The following is a 22,787-nucleotide window of genomic DNA, read 5'->3' as shown; positions in this document are numbered from 1 at the left end:
TCTCCTGGACAGTTCTGGATCCCCTCCTCTAATATGTTAACTTCCTCTTCCTCCACCATGGTCTCCCAGTTTCGTACCACATCTACCTCTGGATTGCTTAAAGGCTCCTGATGGATTTCTTGTGAGTGGTCGTTGCACATCAACACTTTTGTCATCAGGTCACGTTCATCCTCATCTAAACGGTGCCCTGTGCCAATGCAACACGTTTCCGTCTGAGTTCCAAGAAAAGTCCGCGGCGATCTGACAGACACTTCCGTCTCCGGTCTGTTAGTGCCTGTGTAACTGGAAACTTCGGGATGGTTTAAAGCTTCTGAAGGGGAAATACTTGATTCTGCCACCGAATCTTCTCGATTTGACTCATCTGCAAGATCCAAACGGGCCCGGTGAGCTACGTCATCGCTAACAGGCTCCGATTGAGTCTGAAAAGCTGACAGAAGAGGGACATCATTTTTGGTTCCACCTGCAGACTCATGTATTGGCGGACATGTTGGCACCTGAATGGTGTCTGGTTCAAAGCTCAGACAATGTGAGTCCTCTGATAGTAAATCCGTATCTGTGTGCCTCTCTGTTATGTTTATATTTGTTTGATCTGATAATTTACTTTCAAAGGCATCATCAGGCACCATTCCAAGCGTCGTCCTCAGGAAGAGGAGCTTTCAAATTGGCGTCAAAGCACTCTTCCGTTGAGTTCTTGATCAAATTTTTCTCAAGTTGTTCATGGTTCTGTGTGTTGTTTTTTGATTTCATTACAGCATCTTCTGTATCTGACCAGTCTGCCGTCTCCAAACTAGCCAGGTGATCTACACTGTCGCTAACAAGCTCTGTTTGACTCTGAAAAGGTGACAAAAGTGCGACATCATATTTGGTTTTACCTGAAGGTTTATGAATTGGCAAACATGTTGGTACCTGAAGGGTTTGTGAGCCCTCTGATTTCCAAGTGTCATCTTCAGAAAGAGGAACATTCAAACTGGCATCAAAGCACTCTTTAGTTGAGTTGGTGATCACATTTTCCAAAATTTGCTCATGGTTCTGTGTATTTTCCACTGATTGTGCATCAGAATCTTCTGTACAGGACCAGTCTGCACACTCCAAACTGGTCTGGTCATCTACGCTAAACAGATTCTGAAAAGGGGACAGAAGTGACACAGCATTTTTGTTTCCACCTGACAATTCATTGATTGGCAGACATGTTAGTACCTGAATTGGTTGTGAGAGTCGTGATGGTAAATCCATTTTCTGAAGTTGTTCATGGTTCTCTGTTGATTTCATCGAAGCGTCTTCTGTATCGTACCAGTCTGCATGCTCCAAACTGGCCTGGCGAGCTCGGTCATCACTAAACAGATTCTGAAAAGTTGACAGATGTGGAACATCATTTTTGTTCCTGATCAAATTTTCTTGAACTTCATGGCCAGTTGAACCGTTTTCTCCCACAGTCTCTTGTGGACATGTCCAATCTTCATTCCTGCCAAGCATCTGACGGTGTAGAGGAGTCACCACAATTTCAAAAGTGGAGCCGTTGCTTTGATTCAGGCAGCTCTCACTCGTGTCTTCAGCCTCTGAGACAAACGTGTTGCAATGTTCAGTGGGAGGAGGCTCATCATTTGACATGTCTGTGCTAGCGTCACCTCCTATTAATGAACCCAAACTGATGTCCTCAGCTGTCTGTGGTTCAATATGTGCCTGTGTCTTGTCTTGTTGAGTTGGCGTTTCACTGAATATTTTTTCCATAATACCATGAGAGCCTTCACGTTTCCATTTCTCTTCGGACAAAGATTGCTCATCTGCCTGATCCCCCACTGGGATTTCTTCTTTGTCTTCTGAAGGTGGTGTGTCTCCTTCCTCATCTACTATGCCGTCTCTTTGAGAAAAGTAGTCCCTCACCCGACCCATCCGGGCCGCCTTTCTTCGGTTGCAGTTTCGCCTATACTCAGCCTGTCCATCAACAAGAGAGATATGTATCACAACTTGTTTATACATAGCAGGATTCTTAAAATAAACAACCTGTAACATGGCTGAAATAAAACGATTGTCCTTAACTTGTGTATGATTTGGGAGAAAAAAAACATTTCACATGGCAGTTAATGGAAATAGAACTAATGTTACAGGGTTAAACTGTTACCATAAAACCTTTATTAACCGCAAAGTTGTTGTAAACGACATTTTAAAACATGTAACTGTCATACAAGTGTAAAAATAAGTTTAAAATGTGTGTTAGAAAAGCTGCAGGACTGACATCACAAAAGATATACTGTATTCTAACCCAATCTACAAGTTTTCCCGTTCGATGTGGGCCAGAAAATCAACCAGCATGTCTCCAGGGATCCTGAGTGTGTTTACTTGCAGTAAGTATATACAATTCTATTCAACTCAAGGTCCAATCATTTAGGTTTTTTTTTTTTTTTAGCTATACAGGTAGTATGAACAAATGATGGCAAGGCTTCCCTGATGTCCCAAAAGGCATACGGGAGAGAGAGAAGGGGGGGGGGGGGGGGGAATCCAAGGTAAATGTGGTGCACAAATGGCTAAAGTGTACGAGTTATGCAGTAATTGGTAAGTTGTGATCATCAGCGTACCTGCAAATTGTCCCCATCTTCTCCTGACTGATCAGGAGGTGGAATGGCTTGCTCATTGTTGACTTTTTCTCCATTTGTTAACACATCTAAAGAGAATAAAAAGACTGTTAGAAATTTTTTTTTTTTTTTTTTTAATGTATCGACCCATTGATATTAAGAGGTTTGTACCTGGTGACTGATTTCTTTGGGATGGCGTTTCCTTAGTGTCTTCCACAACGTTTTGACTGTCAAATATGAAGTGTAACACAAACTGAGTTTAAATGCATCTTGTATACGCTAGTAAAGTATTGTTCAGTACCTACTGCTGTTAACAGACATTGGTGTAATAAAAATGGAATTCTAGTAAGCGCACTTGGTCGGAGTGAGTTTGGTCAAAGCGCTGAACTCTTCACATGGGATTATGAATGATCCCCAACCACTGTGCCATTAAAGATTCCCAGGTGTGTCGTGGGTGTTATTATTATTATTAATTTCACTTAATTGGTCCCAAAAAGGCGTCACGGTGGCCGACTGGTTAGAGCATCAGCCTCACAGTTCTGAGGACCGCGGTTCAATCGCCAGCCCCGCCTGTGTGGAGTTTGCATGTTCTCCCCATGCCTGCATGGGTTTTCTCCGGGCACTCCGGTTTCCTCCCACATCCCAAAAACCTGCATTAAATTGGAGACTCTAAATTGCCCGTAGGTGTGAATGTGAGTGCGAATGGTTGTTTGTTTGTATGTGCCCTGCGATTGGCTGGCAACCAGTTCAGGGTGTACCCCGCCTCCTGCCCGATGATAGCTGGGATAGGCTCCAGGACACCCGCGACCCTAGTGAGGAGAAGCGGCTCAGAAAATGGATGGATGGATGGATGGATGGTCCCAAAAATATTTACTCCAAACAATGTCTTTGTTCATCGGTCTATGCCAGTGACATATAATGACAGGCAATTACATTATCTGTCACTAGATGGCAGTTGTGTTGCAATTCACACAACAGAATAATAGCTGTGTTCAAGTCCATAGCCCCAAATTTCACACCACTACTAAGTACATTTCAGAGTAAAATAAGATGCGATTGTCATTATTTCAGCACATATATACTTTTTGGGACATTTTTGTTTGGTGGTGTGCCGTGATATTTTACTAATGCTGTAAAATATGTGCCTTTGCCCACTAAAGGTTGGGAAACACTGGACAAGCCTACCTCACGGTCTTCAGACAACTTTTCTTTTGCCTATTCTGCTTCTGGTGGTTCTCCTTCTGGTCTTTCATTCTTTGGTGACAGACCAGCACATAGTTTCTGTTGTTATTGTTGGCCCAGAAAGTTCCCATGGGCGTCTCATACCGCAGACAAAAGTCAACACGGGATCCCTGCTCCTGGAAGGGCGGCACTAAGGTGAGTTTAAAGGAGAAGTGGTCCGTGTGAGCGTTGCCGGAAGTGGGGATGTACTCAGTCAGAAGGTCAAAGTGGCTGGCCCAGCAGTCCAAAGTGGTGCGCACATAGACGGCTTTATGGAAGGAGATGTTGAGGACACAGATCAGCCCTTTCAGCGTGGTCGTTCCTGGGATCAACTCCAGGGACTCCAACTCTATTTTCTGCTCCTGGACCCTAACCAGCAGATCCTCAGGAGACAACGGCGATTGGAAAGTCAGAGGAGACAGGGAGTATTCCTCTGTAGATATTCCGTCGCCCTCCTGGGACTCCATTCCCGGCAGCTTGGGCACGTCCCACAAATCAAATTCCTTGACTTGCACCAAACTTAGACCCTTGGCGTCTGCAAAGGACACTCTCCTGGAACCACAAGGAAGTAGCTCTGACTCTGAGTCCTCGTCAGAGACCGAGTTTCTTCTCCGTGGCAGGGGAGAAGATTTGGGCCTGATGCTGATCACCACCTCGCTCTCATCCTCATCCATGTCTGGGCCCGGCCCAAGGAGGCGAAAGGCCCGAGACGGTTTTGCTTGTCCCTCCAACTCCATGATCGCGCTGGGCCGGAGTGTGTGGACGGGAAGGTGATTGCGACGCCTCTGCCTGTCAAGTGACATTCAACGAGCTCTGACTTAACAGATGGCGTCGAGTTACGCATGACATTGTTGCGAGGGCCAACCCTAAAAATAGGTGGGAAGGGACATGAAGTATGTACAGTAGAGTCAAAGCTCAGGAGTAGAAAATATCATCCCGCCCCCTTTGTGAGTCAAAGCATTTGGTTGAGGCACTCATGGCTTTGTGAAAATCCCATTACGAGAGTTGCACGTAGCGCAACGACTTTCTTATCTATCTTCAGATATTTCTACCATGCCTTTGTTCACCTTCCAGTGTTGAATCCTCCTATCGCAGCTGTGACAAACAGCACGTCCGTATCGTACCACCACCACAAAGGTTAGCCCTTTATCTCACTGAGCTAATAAAGAACTTCCTTTCACCTATGAAGAAGGAAAAGGCCTTACAACCTCATTGGGTTAAAAAAAAATAAAAAGGACTATGTGGCTTTACTGTTGGCTCAAAGACAGTAGCCTTAAACATGACATAATTTCTCTTTGCCTTTGTGATGATGTATAGATACGACTTTCATTTGTTCCGTAACCCCGCTCGTCGTTTCCCAAATCATTTCCCCCCATTGAGATGAATGAAAATACCATTGCGTTATCCTGACATCCCCCCAAAAAACATTTTTTTTTGTAATGTGCTTTTTAATAAGGAAAATAGCATTATATAATATTGTACTTTAAAAAAACATATAGTAATCCCTAATTAAATAGAATGTAAAGAAATAATTAGTTCCTTCCGATATCCGTTGAATTGGGGTGCGTGAAGACGAGGTTCCACTGTATATGCCTGTGAGTATTGTTATCTTGTCTGTCTACATGTGTTGTAACAGCGTTTTTGTGTCACCATTAAGCTAGCGCAGGACAGTTATGTGATTGTTTTAAACACACAGTAATTCTCTTTGTTTAATGTTGAATTTGACTGGGAGTGGGATGAAACAGAAAGCCTCATTTTGAAATTTTTTTTTTTATAAGTTGCTGCTTGTTGTGAAGGGAGTTGAGTTCACTGCCACTCTACAGCACTCGTATCTCAAATTGTTGCATGAAAGTAAAGGAAATTGGCCCAACGACAGCTCGTATCTTGAAAAACCTTTAAGTTGGGTCAGTCGTAGCTCAAGTCATCAGTGTATAACGTAAGAAATCGGTATGTCTCAGTCCTTGCTGCTCGGTACAATAAATCGAAAATAATATTCATCATAAGAGTTGTTTTTTTCTTAATATATGAGGTGACTCACTTATCAAGCACAAACAGTAAGATCGCCCTCTGCAACCTTCTGTGAACATCAGGGTTATATGTTGTGTGTTTTAGTCAGGTACTATTACAAGTGAGAATTGATCAAACGCTAACATGCTAACAGTTGATATGGTAACATAGAGCCAGATAGCAACCTTAACTGAGAAGGTGCTGAGGCAAATCCATAAACGGTTATATTGCATGTGTTTTAGTCCGGAAGGCCACTATATCAAATGAGAATTGATCAAATGCTAACAGCTGATATGCTAACATATATGTAGGCACTCCTGCACAGTGTGGAGATCTCCCCTTCCCTTTGTTTCACCAGCACAAGCTGCATCTTGTTCCTACTCAAGTGGAACCGCTTTGAACAAAACTAGCAAATAATAATAAAAAAACAAAAAAATACAAAACAGCGTCACTCCTTAACTTCTGTTCATGTGAACCTCCTCTGATTACAATTTATTTCTCATTTGATATTCAAACAACTGAGTCGGCCTTTGATAAAGAGTGTGACGTATGTTCTAAATGAGGACACACACAGACTATACTTGTCCCATCCCAAAGACAAATATAAACGATGCTCGATTGTTTGTTTGTTGTGTATTTATACTCAATTGTGTCTCATGTGACTAAGTGATATATTTATTTCGGAGCTCTGTAACAATCAAGTCATAAATAGATCTAAAGCAGCTGCTCATTTGCCAGTTTTCCCACACCCTCCTAGTCTAATTTGTGGCGCCTCCCACTCAGGTAGCTTCTTCATCCAGTCTTCATCTTCACTTGGAGGCTCTGTCAACACTGACTGCAGACTTCACTTCACTGCAACTCCAGAACAGTAAGTATATTTTACACAGTAGACTATTTAAACATTGATTTTCTTGAGGGCCTTTAGGCTATACCTTGTATTTAAGTATATGCAGTAAAAATATGTACATATATTGTACATGATAGATTTAAAAAAACCAAAAAAAAAACAGTAATGGGGCTCATTTTTTATTCATTCAACACTGTTGTTGAGGTTGTAGTTTGCAGCTGTGTACAACAGCAGTGCATCATACTGAGGTGTCGAAAGAGCAGAAACAGATCTCAGTATGATGCCGAGCACCTATAAACCGCTGCAAACGACAACTGAAAAAATATGCATACATGCATCATTACACTTTCCATAAAGTTGTTTTTGAATGAACAAACAAGAGTCCAGTTGCCTCGATTCAACATTTGTGGATTACCATGAGGTAATCGACTGAAAGTCTACACAGACAAAGAAAAAACTGCATTTTTAGCAAGCACATTAGTATTTTTATTTGTAATAATGTGACAGTAAGTTAAAAATGACTTAGCCAATTATGCTGTTAACAATATTATTAAATTATTTGTAGTAGCAGAATTTTGGATGAAGCTAGTGTATAGTGGAGGAAAACAACAACTATGGAATTTGTGGAATTCATGAATGGAATTTGTTAAGTCATTTTCTGGAAAATGTGAATATTTAATCATGAATTTATCAGGGGTAAAAAGTATCATAAATGTAAGGAAAATCTAATTGTACTATTTAACTATTGAGCCTTTGAGGTTTGATTGTTAACGCTTGATAAAGCCTGAATTAACGTTTTTTGATAAGCGCAGCAGGAATGACCTGCTTGCTAAATAGTGATGCCGCACAATTTATAAAAAGGAATAAATTGCAGTAGCTCATTTGTACATCAATAGAGGTATATTTTACACTTTGCAATGATTCTTTTTCACTTCTACATGAACAGCGTGACAGCTTGATCCGAGATTTAAGCCAAATGCATATGATAGAATGCGGGGGAATACCTTGAAATTGCCAAATTGTGAGCCTTCACAACTAAATATAAGTCATTTATATTACAGCTATTAATGGGTTACACATTTTTTTGATATTTCTCTACAGTAGATATTATATTTAATTATATCTCTCTTTAACACTATATAATCATCCCAAAAGAAGGATTGTTGAATTAATTTTGTCTTTGAATCACAAGCACAATGCAGTAGTGCCTTCTATTTTTTATTTTTTTTCCCTCTTTTCAGTTGATCAGCAGCGCGATGCCCGAGTCTTCTCGTGTAGCTCATCAAAACCAAGAAGGCGGTCACCTCCATTCCGGGGGAGACGACGCAGCAGAAGCAGGAGGCACTGTGGATAGTCTTTATCTTAAACAGGTAACACCTCCTTCCTGTTGTCCTCCATCTTCATTATACAAAAAAATAAAATAAAAATAAAGTATTTAATATTAACTGAAAAACAAAAAAAGTACATTACTGTACCTTAAGTTGTGTAGTGTATTGTCACTCGGGCGGTTCAAACCCTTGAGCAGAAGTGACTCTGCATTAAGGTTACGAGAGGGCAGAGTATATGGTATTTTATATGTAATACAGAGCAGTAATGCAATTCCTAAATGAAGCGTTCCATTCATTATCGACAGCCCAGTTCGCATGACTGACTGGAAAAAGCAGATTTTTTTATTTTCTATTTCTGTTGATGTTGAATTTGCTGGCAAAATAAAACTTTTTTTTTTTTTTAAATAAATTAATCAGAAGATGACAGAGAAAAAAAATGAAGTACATTAGTCATAAATAAGAGAACTGCCATTTTTTTCTGTAACCCCGTTGGTAAACTTCCAAATACACTAATCGCTCATTTATTGCAGGGGCTAGGTTCCGGACCACCCCCCGCAATAGGTGAACTCTGTGAAGTAGCGACCACATATTTATTTAGTATTGTTGAACTAATTCAAAGCAGTCCAGCATGTTTTTTGATGAAGCAAATAGGATAAGACTTTGGTGTCAGTTCTTCCATTTTAATCAACAACACAAAAGTGTGATAAGAGTAACATAACAGCAAAGTGAATAGCCATGCAGAGCTCTGGTCTGGGTCAGCTTTCTTTTCTTTGACTGCAACAGAGTGTTGTCAGTTCATGAAGTCTGACTACTGTTCTTCCCCTGACCCAGTTGATTTAAAGTGTGACATGGTTAAATCAGCCAAAATGTATAATGGTTAGATATTCTATTTTCTTCAGCTGTGGCGCTGGGTGCATTCCTCTCTTCTGATTGACTCCCTTCCTTCTTCATGTTCGTGCGTCATTGTCCCATCTGCTTCTTTAAGATACAGTGGGTACGGAAAGTTTTCAGACCCCCTTAAATTGTTCAGTCTTTGTTATATTGCAGCCATTTGTTAAAATCATTTCAGCTATTTTTTCCCCTCATTAATGTACACACAGCACCCCGTATTGACAGAAAATGTAATGTAATTGTTGAAATCTTTGCGGATTTATTAAAAAAGAAAAACTGAAATACCACACAGCCATATGTATTCAGACCCTTTGCTCTGACACTCATATTTAACTCTGGCGCTGTCCATTTCTTCTGATCATCCTTGAGATGGTTCTACACCTTCATTGGAGTCCAGCTTTGTTTGATTATACTGATTGGACTTGATTAGGAAAGCCACACCCCTGTCTATATCAGACCTTACAGCTCACAGTGCATGTCAGAGCAAATCAGGAGGTCAAAGGAACTCCCTGAAGAGCTCAGACAGAATTGTGGCAAGGCACAGATCTGGCCTCCATAATCCTGAAATGAAAGACGTTTGGGACGACCAGAACCCTTCCTAGAGCTGGCCGTCCGGCCAAACTGAGCAATTGGGGGAGAAGAGGCTTGGTGATAGATGTAAAGAAGAACCCAAATATCACTGAGGCTGAGCTCCAGAGATGCAGTCGGGAGATGGGAGAAAGTTCTAGAAAGTCAACAACCATCACTTTATGGCAGAGTGGCCCGACGGAAGCCTCTCAGTGCAAGACACATGAAAGCCTGCATGGAGTTTGCTAAAAAAAAAAAAAAGAAACACCTGAAGGACTCCAAGATGGTGAGAAATAAGATTCTCTAGTCTGATGAGACCAAGATAGAACTTTCTGGCCTTAATTCTAAGCGGCATGTGTGGAGAAAACCAGGCACTGCTCATCACCTGTCCAATACAGACCCAACAGTGAAGCATGGTGGTGGCAGCATCATGCTGTGGGGGTGTTTTTCAACTGCAGGGAGAGGACGACTGGTTCCAATCAAAAGAAGGATGAATGCGGCCAAGTACAGGGATATCCTGGACGAAAACCTTCTCCACAGAGTGCTCAGAACCTCAGACTGGGCTGAAGGTCCACCTTCAAAAAAGACAATGACCCTAAGCACACAGCTAAAATACCGAAGGAGTGGCTTCAGAACAACTACGTGACTGTTTTTGAATGGCCCAGCCAGAGCCCTGACTTAAACCCAATTAAAGAGCTCTAGAAAGACCTGAAAATGGCTGCCCACCAACGTTCACCATCCAACCTGATAGAACTGGAGAGGATCTGCGAGGAGGAATGGCAAAGGATCCCCAAATCCAGGTGTGAAAAACTTGTTGCATCATTCCCAAAAAAGACTCATGGCTGTATTAGCTCAAAAGGGTTTACTAAATACTGAGCAAAGGGTCTGAATACTTACGGCTGAGTGATTTTTCAGTTTTTGTTTTTTTTAATAAATCTGCAAAAACTTCATCAATTCGGTTTTTTTTCTTGTCAATATGGGGTGCTGTGTGTACATTAATGTGGGAAAAAATGAACTTAAATTCTTTTAGCAAATGGTGAGTGAAACATTAAAGGGGGTCTGAATACTTTCCGTACCCACTGTATGTAATAGTTGTTGTTTACCTGTAGCGAAAGTTAATCACAACCTTCACAACATCCTGCATCTGTCAACATGCTTGCCCATGTTATTTTTATTTTATTTTTTTTGCATACAGTATGCTGCGGACGACATGCGCCACAATGGTGTTCCGATCCCAATATGTTTGATTAAACACTGGCAATAAAGCATTTGTTTATATTTCAGTAGCATGTAACATTACAGTTCAAAATACAATGCATCCACTTCAAATCCCCCTTTGTGAGACCAACATATAGACCCTGTAGTATTACAGCACATCCACCTCAAAGTCATCTTAAGGCATCAGAGCCATGAGCGGCAGTGGCGACAATGACATGGATGCACAGTGACCTCATGCAGGAAATACAACCACCACCACCATAAAGCAAATGCAGACATCATTCCTACCAGGGAGAGGAACACAGATACCATCACAGGCTTCCATTGACCAAACCAATTGTTGAGAATTTGATCGGAGGGATTGTCAAGTCTGGAATTATTTGAGCATTTCATTGGATAACGTACGCAGACCTTCCAGCGCCCGAGTAAGTGAGCCATCTGGGGCTGTATTACTAGCGATGAAAGTACAGCATTGATCTCCGAACATGGCACAGACAACCGCCAACATTTCCAAGGCCATCGTCTGTTCTGTATTGAATGTAATGAATTTTTATCTATTTATTTTTTGAAGTTATGTTTTCGACAAGGAAGCATTTATTTTACGGCAAACAAATTACACCATACACTCAAAATGCCGCGATATGACGAATTATGCGTGGTACGAATATGGAAAAAAAAATTCTGTAATGCTCTGAATCCGCAAAAGGTGAACCGCAATATAGCGAGGGTACACAGTATACATATACACATACTTATCAGGGAAAAAAATAATCTTACATTTACTTAAAAGCACTGTTTGTTGTTTTACATTCGTTTTTTTTCAATAATTTCAGCACAGCATATTTTATGAGTGAGTACATCAGTATAAAATCCGTTCTAAAAGCCAAATATTAAGTGGTCATTTGTTGATATGGCCGTCATTAACAGGCGTACACTCCTATTATGGCTCACAACAAGCATGTAATTGTGGCGCTTAATTAACTTCTCAGCCCAGCGCGCCCATCTCATTTTGGCTCAATGACACCATACGCAGCCACGGGATCTTGGAATTGGACAGGCAAAGATTGCACCGTCTTGCATCGCTGGCTGACCTTTTGTCATTCTGCCCGCACTCGTTCTCGTCAAGGTCTCCCTCGCCATGGCGGCTCCTCGTCAGGTGACGCGGACTCTGTCCTCCGGTCAGCTGCAAGCTCTGATGCAGCACAAACAGCAGGCCATCATCCTCCACCAGGTATCCACATGGTCCTATTTCATACAATAGGAGGATTAACGTTTTTTGTTTGTTTGTTTTTTGTTTTTCCTTTGGCTTTTTTATTGGGTACCACTTGTTCCAAAAAGAAGGGGCAGTTCGACAAGGTGATGAAAAATATACACGTGTTATACTGTAAATTGTGTACTGTAAGTTACGTGAAGTAAACAGACTCATAATACCAGTGGTGGGCCGTGTATTTGGTATGTGGCACTTACCACTACCATGTTGCAATTAAAGAAATCATCAATAGTAGGCCCATACAAAAACTACAGAATCAACATTTATCGAATAACATGACAAAAACATGAAACACACCACAGATGCTAGTTATTAGATTTATGAATGTGTGCTGATCACTAAAGATGTTTTCTCCTAGTCGAAGTTGGGGATTGCAAGTTTTGCTCTGACCAACCAATCAGAGGATAGAAAAATGCTGACAACATCGTATGGCATGCTGGAAAATCTTCCTTGAAAATCCTTCAATCACCACCGTAACCTTTCTGGCAGTTGAGTGGCACTGAATTAGGCAAGCACACATTTATGCACTCTGCAGCCGCTGCTTGGAATTCACTTCACCACACTTTAAAACTGAAAGAACTAGTTTCTCTTGGAACTTTCAAAAATATTGTGAGTAACTCGGCTGCATCCTAATATCGCTCCTGCTCTTGTTTTAATTGATCGTCCTGTTGTTTATCTGTATAGGTCTTGATTACCATGTATTTTTGTTTATACCTTTTTTTTTTTTAATTACTGTGTGAATATTGTCTGCTTTAATTTTTGAAACATTGTGTTTTAAGCTGCGGTCTTGGCCAGGCTTCCCTTGAAAAAGGAGTTGCTTGTGTCTCAATGGGACCCATTCATCCATCCATTTTCTACCACTTATCCGAGGTCGGGTCGCGGGGGCAGTAGCTTTAGCAGGGACGCCCAGACTTCCCTCTCCCCAGCCACTTCATCTAGCTCTTCCGGGGAGATCCCGAGGCGTTCCCAAGTCAGCCGAAGGATGTAGTCTCTCCAGCGTGTCCTGGGTCGTCCCCAGGGTCTCCTCCCGGTGGGACGTGCTCAGAACACCTCACCGGGGAGGCGTCCTGGAGGCATCCGAATCAGATGCCCCAGCCACCTCATCTGGCTCCTCTCGATGTGGAGGACCAGCGGCTCTCCTCTGAGATCCTCTCGGATGACCGAGCTTCTCACCCTCTCTCTAAGGGAGAGCCCGGACACCCTGCGGAGGAAACTCATTTCGGCCGCTTGTATCCGAGATCTCGTTCTTTCGGTCACGACCCACAGCTCGTGACCATAGGTGAGCGTGGGAACGTAGTTCGACCGGTAAATCGAGAGCTTTTCCTTTCGGCTTAGCTCCTTCTTTACCACAATGGATCGATACAAAGGCCGCATCACTGCAGACGCTGCACAGATCCGGCTGTCTCCCATTCCATTCTTCCCTCACTTGTGAACAAGACCCTAAGATACTTGAACTCCTCCACTTGGGGCAGGATCTCATCCCGACCTGGAGAGGGCACGCCACCCTTTTCCGACTGATGACCATGGTCTCAGATTTGAAGGTGCTGATTCTCATCCCAGCCGCTTCACACTCAGCTGCGAACTGCTCCAGTGAGAGTTGGAGGTCACGGCTTGATGAAGCCAACAGAACCACATCATCTGTAAAAAGCAGAGATGCAATACTGAGGCCACCAAACCGGAACCCCTCTACGCCCCGGCTGCACCTTGAAATTCTGTCCATAAAAGTTATGAACAGAATCGGTGACAAAGGGCAGCCTTGGCGGAGTCCAACCCTCACCGGAAACGAGTCCGACTTACTGCCGGATATGCGGACCAAACTCTGACTCCGGTCGTACAGGGACCGAATAAGCCCGTATCAGGGGGTTCGGTACCCCACACTCCCGAAGCACCCCCCCACAGGACCCCCCAAGGGACACGGTCGAACGCCTTCTCCAAGTCCACAAAACACATGTAGACTGGTTAGGTGAACTCCCATGTACCCTCGAGGATCCTGCCGAGGGTGTAGAGCTGGTCCACTGTTCCACGGCCAGGACGAAAACCACACTCTCCTCCTGAATCTGAGATTCAACTTCCCGACGGACACGCCTCTCCAGCACCCCTGAATAGACCTTGCCAGGGAGGTCCCCCTTCTTAAAAAGGGCGACCACCAACCCAGTTTGCCAATCCAGAGGCACTGTCCCCGATGTCCATGCGATGTTGCAGAGGCGTGTCAACAAGGACAGCCCTACAACATCCAGAGCCTTGAGGAACTCCGGGCGAATCTCATCCACCGAGGAGCTTTTTAACCACCTCGGTGACCTCAACCCCAGCGATAGGAGAGATCGCCTCAGAGAACCCAGACTCGGTGGAATTGAGGAGGTCTTCGAATTATTCGCCCCACCGGCTCACAACGTCCCGAGTCGAAGTCAGCAGCGCCCCATCCCCACTATACACAGTGTTGATGGTGCACTGCTTCCGCCTCCTGAGACGCCGGATGGTGGACCAGAATTTGCTCAAAGCCGTCCGGAAGTCTTTCTCCATGGCCTCACCAAACTCCTCCCAACTTTTGCTTCAGCGACCACCAAAGCTGCATTCCGCTTGGCCAGCCGGTACCCAACAGCTGCCTCAGGAGTCCCACAGGCCAAAAAGGCCCGATAGGACTCCTCCTTCAGCTTGACGGCATCCCTCACCGTTGGTGTCCACCAACAGGTTCGGGGATTTCCGCCACGACAGGCACCAACCACCTTATGGCCACAGATCCGGTCGGCCGCCTCAGCAATGGAGGCGCGGAAGATGGTCCACTCGGACTCGATGTCCCCCGCCTCCCCCGGAACGTGAGCAAAGTTCTGGCGGACTATATCTCGTCGGAACTTCTCGACCTCACACACCAGCTCGGGCTCCTTCCCTGCCAGAGAGGTGACATTCCACGTCCCTAGAGCCAGCTTCTTTAGCCAGGGATCGGATCGCCAAGGTCCCTGCCTTCGGCCACCGCCCAGCTTGCACTGCACCCGACCCTTATGGCCCCTCCCACAGGTGGTGAGCCCATGGGAAGGGGGACCCACGTTACCCTTTCGGGGTGTGCCCGGCCGGGCCCCATGGGTGCAGGCCCGGCCATCAGGCGCTCACCTTCGAGCCCCACCTCCAGGCCTGGCTCCAGAGGGGGGCCCCGGTGACCCGCGTCCGCCGGGCAAGGGAAACCTGAGTCCATTGTTGGTCGTCATCATAAGGGGTCTTTGAGCCGTGCTTTGTCTGGTCCCTCACCTAGGACCTGTTTGCCATGTGTGACCCTGCCAGGGGCATAAAGCCCCAGACAACATAACTCCTAGGATCATTGGGACACGCAAACCCCTTCACCGCGATAAGGTGACGGCTCAAGGAGGGGCTCAATGGGACCAACCTGGTTAAATAAGGGGAAACAAATAATAAATAAAATCGAGGTAGGGCTGCGACTAACGATTATTTTAATAATCGATTAATCATTTTGCAATTAATCAATGAATAAGATAAAAATATATTTTATCAATTAATTGTAGCCCCAAATCAAAGAGCCAGTGCTCTGGCCCTGTGAGGACGAATCTGTAATTTGTAGATTGCTAATCTAAATTTAAATTACATCGGCCGGCACTACACATTTTGAAGACTCTGGGCAAATTACATTGAGATGTCAACACACGCAGTAGAAGCTGAAATCTGTTCTTGCAGTGATTGTCAAAGTATAATTTGTCGCCCTCTAGTGGTAGGCATAGAATCCCTGAATTAAATGGTCAATGCATAATGTTACACTGGCTTAAACCTTTTTTTTTTTTTTTTTTGGTAATCCAGTACAGTACATTTGTGAAGTACAGTTCATCTAATCTTTAAGAAAACTGTTTTTCAAACATTTATTTAATCACTGCCAGCCTTCCCAGTTAAAATGGGTATTTGACTTCTAAAGCTGTCAATGGCAGTGAATGTGTTAAGTAGACATTTTATATATCTTATATGTGCTATACATTTTAATTGAATCATTATTCAAGTAGGTTTTTTTATGTTTCTGTACTTAAGCAGCGATATTTAACTCATTTATGGTATTCAAGCATCAGTTTTGATGTCGTTTTATTATGTCTCATGGTCCCTTAACTTTTCCAGCATCATCTCAAAGAGTTTTACAAGAAACAGCAGCAGATCAACACGCAGTTGCTTCAGCAGCAGCCGGCAAAGAAAAGCAAAGAGGTAAAGATTGAGATCGCAGTCTAAGGTGTTTTCCTTAATGACAAGTTGGTGCAGGGTTTTACTTGTCTGTCAGCTCCTCGCACAGCAGCTGGCGCTCCAGCAGCTCCTGCACATCCAACAGCATCTTCATTTTCAGCATCAGCAGTCAGTCTGTTCCTCTGCAGGTAAATTATTTCCATTTAAAAAAAATAAAAAAAATAAATATATATATATATATATGTATATATGTATATATACATACATACACACAGTGAACTCTCGCTATATCACTGTTCATCTTTTGCAACCCCGCTATATCGCGGATTTTTAATCGATCGTTTTTCTTTTATCGGTATTTACAATATACAATTGAATTCAATTTTATCTCTACAGTGCCAAATCACGGCATGTGTTGTCCCAAGGCACTTTACACGGAACAGGTCGAGAATCACACTCCTCCACATTCAGATAGCAACTGAGTTTAGCGTGTTGTAACATGCCGGGCAGGACTGAGGTCTACTGGATGTAAATGAAGTGTAATCAAGAGCAAAAAGAAGAGTTAGAGAATGTATATTGTCTTTGTATGTATTGCTGCTCTAATATTTGAAGGTTTGTAATTACTGTAACATCTCTGCTAATTTGCATTAGCTTTATATGTAAGCATTACACTAGCAGACTTAAGTTAGACAAAATAATATGGCTTCGTTAAACATTTTGGTGTTTAAATAACCAATGCTTATTTTATTTAGTTTTTTTTGTGTCACTTTTACAGTACAATTCAACTGAGAGGGACAAAAAAAAATGCTTGTAGCAAGCACACGTGGACTCTTATTTGGAGAATTGTGCGAGCGACAGTTTTCTTTGTGATGTTATAGGATCGTCTCCCACTTCTTGACAGCGAGAGAATGAGAACAGGGGCTAAGGAATACTTTAAAAGTGTGTTTGAATAAATTTTAATTTTTGCATCATGTGGCAGGGGTAACATGAAAAAACGATGTAGTTTCTCTATAATGTGGCTTTTCACCCATCTCAGGTGGGTGTGTAACGATACACACAGGTTCACTGTAGAAAGAAATCACGTTCCATTATTCTGTACACTATTACTTAATCACTAAAGCAAGATGAGCGTTACATTTGTTTGTTTGTTGTTAGCTAATATCAGCTCTGTGGAGTCAAAGCACGTTTGGAAGGAGATGACGGCAGAAGAAGAAGACGAAAACACCAAGTGCGATCATAACGGCGCTGATAAAAAGAAGACAATTGATGAGAGACAGACGCGCGACCTCCTGTCATGTTGTCCTCAAAATTGGTACAACGCGGCTTTTCATGCTAACATTAAGGCAGTAAAATTGTACTGTCTTTTTAAATGTTTGGACCACTCGATGTGGTTGTTCCTCTATCTAGCTCAAGTGAAGCTGACTTAACGACGATAAATGTCCTCTACGGTCACGGCGTGTGCAACTGGCCAGGGTGTGAGTCCATCTGCCAAAACTACAGCAAGTTTGTAAAGTAAGGGAGCTGCAACTTTTTTTTTTTAATTTGATTTGAACATATATTTTGAACACGAAAATAATAAAACAACAACCAACAAAAGAAAACTCAAATACTAGCCCTTCTCCATAATCTGTTATTTTAATGTATTTATGTATGTTGATACGTATGAATGAGGAATTTCTAACTTGGTCACCTTTTTATAGTCAAATTTAGCAAGAAATGACATTCAACAACTGAATCTTTTTTTTTTTCTGTTCAGAAATCCTACTCAAGAAATAATTGCTTTTCAGTATTTCACATTTGAAAATGCATGGATAATAATAATTATATTTTAGAATTAGAAACATGGGTTGAAGAGCATTTACGTACAGGTTTATTAAACATTACAGAAATGTTTCATTTAGGGTTGTTGTTATGCACGTTATATCTCAAAACCTAGTGTTAGTTTTTCTCTTTTAGAAAGACGAGACGAGAACACATTTGTGTTGCTTTTCCCATAAAACAAAAACCAAGTCATCATTTTCATTGGACAGCGACGTTATTGCTGTTGATTCAATTCAAGGCATTTTGCCTTGACGACAGAATCTTTCAGCATCCACATTTTTGATTTTGGGATATTTTATTCTTTGTTGCCTCGAACCCAACTAAAACTTTTTCTTTTTCCCCCGAACACAGAGCATTGTATGTATCAAAGCCTGCAAAACTGAAGGCCAGGTTGATTCTCTGTAACAGCCACAGGGTTGCTATTTTTGCATTTTTAGTTGTAAAATTGGAGATAATTTTGTGCTTCATACCCTCTTTTAATCTATGTGCGTTTTTTTTTTCAGGCACATGCACTGCGAGCACACACTGGATGACAGAAGTGCAGCTCAGTGCCGAGTCCAGATGCAAGTGGTTCATCAGTTGGAGATTCAGGTGGGCCTGGCCACAACATTAGGGACACCTGCACGGTCTACTCATGAGATCCGGCATTAGAGCTGTACTCAAATGTGCCACAAGAATATGCGAATGAACATAGTTGTTATTATAGATTTTATTTTTTTGGGGGGGGGGCACATCTCATCAGCTACAATAATGCAGTTATTTGTTAATCATGCAGCTCAATTGCTGTTTTAAATTAGGACTGAATATATTTTATGGACTGCGATTGGCTGGCAACCAGTTCAGGGTGTACCCCGCCTCCTGCCCGATGACAGCTGGGATAGGCTCCAGCACGCCCGCGACCCCAGTGAGGATAAGCGGCTCAGAAAATGGATGGATGGATGGATATATTTTATGGATTCAACAAAACAGTCAACTAAAACAGCAAGGCTGAATGGGTGTCTGCTACCAAAAGTTGAAACTTGTGCATTTGTCCAAATATCGTCTCTTTTGTTCCTTCAGCTCCTCAAAGAACGAGAGCGTCTGCGAGCGATGACTGCTCACCTTCAGCTGACGCCCACTGCAGAATCCAACTCTGCACCCACGGGATCGCATTTGACCCCACGAGACACGTCAGTCGACCCGCTCTGTCCTCAGGTAGCTTGTGTGCGCTGATGTCTGTGTGGACAAGAGTGGTGCAAAATAATTGTTGAGTCATACATTTTCACACTATTGTAACAGTAACACTTCGTGAGGCTTCCGAATGGTTCTCAATGAGCAAAAGTAACAAGGTGGCTACACTATAGCAACAACAACAATGTGCTTTGATGCACTCTTTCAATTTCTGTGTTGTTTTTTTCCCCCCAGAGTTTTACCATTTTGAAGAATGAGGAAACTAAACTTGCTTTGTTAGACTCCAATTTTTTCAGCATCTGTAAGAAGTCAGAAATGAAAAAAGCGCATGATTTGAACATTCAACATTCATGTTCAGGAATGCAATACCTATACAGTGGTTAATTTGTTCCGTGGCCAGTGACCACCCTTGTAACGCAAGACACTCTTAACTTAACCCATCTTTCCCCATATAATTGAATGGAAATGCCATTGATCCGTTGCAGCTTACTTCCCAAAAACGAACAAAACATTTTGTAATGTGTGCGTTTTTGTTTTTTTTTAATAAGGAAAACAGTGCACTTAAGGCACCGCTGTATCTTGTTTTGGAGGGGACAGCGAGGAAAAAAAGATAACAAAAAACAACTACAAATCAGTAACAGCTTGCTTGCTTTTCTGTTGTGTTCACGCAGTGTTTAGACTGTCAACCAATCATCTGTTCATCTCCCTTATTAACACACCCCAATTTCACCCTGAGACTAATGGACTTCTTGGCGTGTGCTACATTAGTGTGATAATTACCTCAAAGGAGGCCAATCCAATCGTTCCGTCACGCCGTCCTCCTCACACGCTCTTTTGTTCACTTGCAGTCCAGCTCGGTCACCTGCAACTCGCCCTCGCTGAGTCCTCCTCACCTTCTGGCCCCCGTCGCCGCCCCGCTGCAGGAAGGACCCCCTCGTACGTCGTGTGCTGGGGCCATGAGACACCGCCATCACCGGTTGGCCTACTCATCAGGTCATACATAGCAAAGATGCATTTTTGATATTTTGAATTGTGGGGTGTCCCAAAATATTGTTCTCACTCTTTTACTGGCCTTTATTCATATACACAAAATAAAAATTCACTCCACATAAAAGTTAAAAATTGTACTTAAATAAAAGTTTAAAAAGAGTTGGAAAAAATTTAATACCAATGCATTGTTCTTAAAAGTTAAATACAACTGAACTGTAGTTACCAAATGTTCTGTACTGAATAAAAAATTTAAATAAACACATTATGCACAGTTTAAACGTTTTAATTCAGTAATTATCCCACATATTGCAGTACATCTTAACAAAATCTAAAATACAAAAATGGACAAAAAAACCCACAAAAAAAATCAACAAATTGAACAAAGATTTTCACAAAAACAGAAAAACATCCCCTTCAAAAATGTACTTGTATCCATGAAAGAAATGGACAAAGAAAACCCTACAAAGATAGAAATATATTCCCCCCATAAATGGACAAAAAAAAAAAACCACACATAAATTGGTATAAACAAAAATAATCCCACATAACTGAACAAAAATTACCACAAAAATGGACAAACATCACCCCAAAAAATAGACAACAAATCCTACAAAGATCAAAATAAACACCCCTAAAAAAAACAGCATAAAAACCCCATTAAAGAGAAAGAAGCTGGAAATAAATCCCCAACAACAAAAACACCAACAGTAACTGAACAAAGATTTCCACAAAAACGGACAAACAGTCCTGTAAAAATGGACAATAATTCCCCACAAAACCCAAACAAAATTCCCACAAATATGGACCACAAAAATTGCACAAAAACATTACACTAGCTCACGTTTTGACCCTTTTGATGTTATAGACACTTTTGAAAATAAATGGATAGAATGTACAGTCAAAGAGTGAGTAACGTTTTTGGGGGACAGCATGTATAAGCGGGTTTTCATCTTTTTCCTCTTTCATTCCAGAAAAAGAACATGATCTCTCCAAGAACGCTGACATCAGACCACCTTTTACATACGCAACCTTAATAAGACAGGTGCAGTCTCGCAGGACATCTCTCTTTGTTTTGTTTGTTCTCTTCAGTTGTCATAACTCCCACTAAAACACCAGTGTGAATTCCCCTCATTGCTTGGGTAATATTTCCTTCTACAGGCCATCCTAGAATCAGCAGACACAGAGCTAACACTAAACGAGATCTATACTTGGTTCACGAGGACCTTCGCCTTTTTCCGCCGCAATGCCGCAACGTGGAAGGTAACCATGAAAAAGGGGTGACTTAACTGCTGGCCCAATGGCGATTTTGTTACCATGAAGACTGGGTGTTTTTTTTTTTTAATTATTATTTTGAAATCCAACAGGCTGGTAAAAATGTAGTCTTTAAGAATAACACAGTACATGTCACATGTTCTGGGTCAGAATGCTGTGCGCCACAACCTGAGCTTGCACAGATGCTTCGTGCGCGTGGAGAACGCGAAAGGCGGCGTGTGGACGGTGGACGAGGCGGAATACCAGCGGCGGAGATCCCAGAAGATGGCGGGGTTAGTAGATGGACACGCGGCACAATCATCCGTGGCTTGAAAGACTCATGCTTTGTCACTTAATCTCCCAAAAATTTGCACTAAATCTTCCAACTTTTACAAAGTAAATAATTTGTCAATACGAGAACATCACTTCATTATACAACACTTATTACCGCATTCCTGACTTGGTGTACTATTTCTATTTGTTTTATTTAGTTCTATCGTTCAAGGTGACATCACGAATAACTGTTGAGAGGAGCGATCGCATTGATCATATGACACGTACAATACACTCTACTAGAACAGATGAACTTTATTTGGGGTTAATCCAGGGGGATTTAAATGGTGGCAGGTGTGTCCCATTTAACATTTTTGAATGTGATTAGTAAATTTGGTTAAGTGTAATGTGGGCTCAAGTATGGGGAGGGGGAGAGAGAGAGATTTTGTCTCAACATGAACTGGATTTTTTCATGATGAAATGGTTATCTTGCAGGAGTCCACTATTGATGGACCTCGGGTCCGTTTTGAACGCCAGCTTACAGGTAAGTAGAGAAATAATTTGTTGCAAGTGAAAGTGGTAAAGGACACATTTTAAGATGTATTTTGTCTCCTAGACGACATTTACAGACGCAGCATCGCCGGGTTTCAAGTGCGGCAATGGAAAAAGTTTGGAGTCGCCCGCACAACTGTGAGTGTTTCGCTGTATTCAAACAGCTGAAAGTGTCATGTCAAATCTTGTCTTGAATATCCATTTTTCTAACAGGTGTCATTTGAACATGTTACACACTCACCATCGAGAATCCGTGATGGGAAACAATGGCGGTCCGCAACTTGACGGGACTCGAATCAACGACAAAGACTTGCTGTGACTCCTCAGACTCACACACTGCAACATTACGATTCAAGTCATTACCCACAAAAACATTGGGTGTATAGTACAGTCTACATGATGTGTGTGTGTGTGTGTGGAGGGGGGACTCGTTATGGTATCAACTGTGGAAATCTTCTGTACTGCTTCTGAGTCTTGAATGATCATCACATGCATGTTTTGGGGATGTGTGAGAAAGTACTTTTGATTCTAATTACTCCTTGGAGGTGGAAAGCAGTAGTTTCACTTTTATTTGTGTTATTGTTGTCGTCTCTTGTTGTGTGATGTACTGTATCTCATTAGTGTCCTTAATAAACTGTTTGATC

General features: G+C 42.3%; 2 protein-coding genes across 8 annotated transcripts; one reads left to right on the top strand and one right to left on the bottom strand.

Moving 5' to 3' along the window:
• Window positions 1–602: 602 nt before the first annotated feature.
• Window positions 603–4,916, bottom strand: LOC133403226 (uncharacterized). Of its 2 annotated transcripts, XM_061677938.1 has the most exons (6): window positions 3,756–4,916; window positions 2,742–2,797; window positions 2,574–2,659; window positions 1,198–1,932; window positions 907–1,122; window positions 603–831 (listed from the first exon to the last, which is right to left on the bottom strand). In XM_061677938.1, exons 1-6 carry the CDS (start codon window positions 4,592–4,594, stop codon window positions 616–618), a joined length of 2,148 nt encoding a protein of 715 aa, XP_061533922.1. In that variant the 5' UTR covers window positions 4,595–4,916; the 3' UTR covers window positions 603–615. The 2 variants fall into 2 exon arrangements, with proteins under 2 accessions (XP_061533922.1, XP_061533921.1); XM_061677937.1 differs by having other exon boundaries at window positions 603–1,122.
• Window positions 4,917–5,153: 237 nt separating this feature from the next.
• Window positions 5,154–22,787, top strand: LOC133403225 (forkhead box protein P2-like). 6 transcript variants are annotated; one of them, XM_061677932.1, is made up of 17 exons: window positions 5,154–5,386; window positions 6,586–6,666; window positions 7,887–8,015; window positions 11,776–11,880; window positions 16,027–16,110; window positions 16,184–16,274; window positions 17,242–17,398; window positions 17,494–17,598; window positions 18,411–18,498; window positions 18,967–19,101; window positions 19,926–20,070; window positions 21,039–21,109; window positions 21,226–21,327; window positions 21,432–21,611; window positions 22,087–22,135; window positions 22,208–22,281; window positions 22,357–22,787. In XM_061677932.1, exons 3-17 carry the CDS (start codon window positions 7,902–7,904, stop codon window positions 22,426–22,428), a joined length of 1,572 nt encoding a protein of 523 aa, XP_061533916.1. In that variant the 5' UTR covers window positions 5,154–5,386; window positions 6,586–6,666; window positions 7,887–7,901; the 3' UTR covers window positions 22,429–22,787. The 6 variants fall into 6 exon arrangements, with proteins under 6 accessions (XP_061533916.1, XP_061533917.1, XP_061533915.1 ...); XM_061677933.1 differs by having other exon boundaries at window positions 6,582–6,666; window positions 21,490–21,611; XM_061677931.1 differs by having other exon boundaries at window positions 6,582–6,666.

The sequence above is a fragment of the Phycodurus eques genome, chromosome 5, assembly GCF_024500275.1.
Source record: "Phycodurus eques isolate BA_2022a chromosome 5, UOR_Pequ_1.1, whole genome shotgun sequence".
NCBI classification, from domain to species: Eukaryota; Metazoa; Chordata; class Actinopteri; order Syngnathiformes; family Syngnathidae; genus Phycodurus; species Phycodurus eques.
The sequence above is the reverse complement of the archived record's forward strand: the minus strand, read 5'-3'. Positions and strand labels throughout refer to the sequence as shown.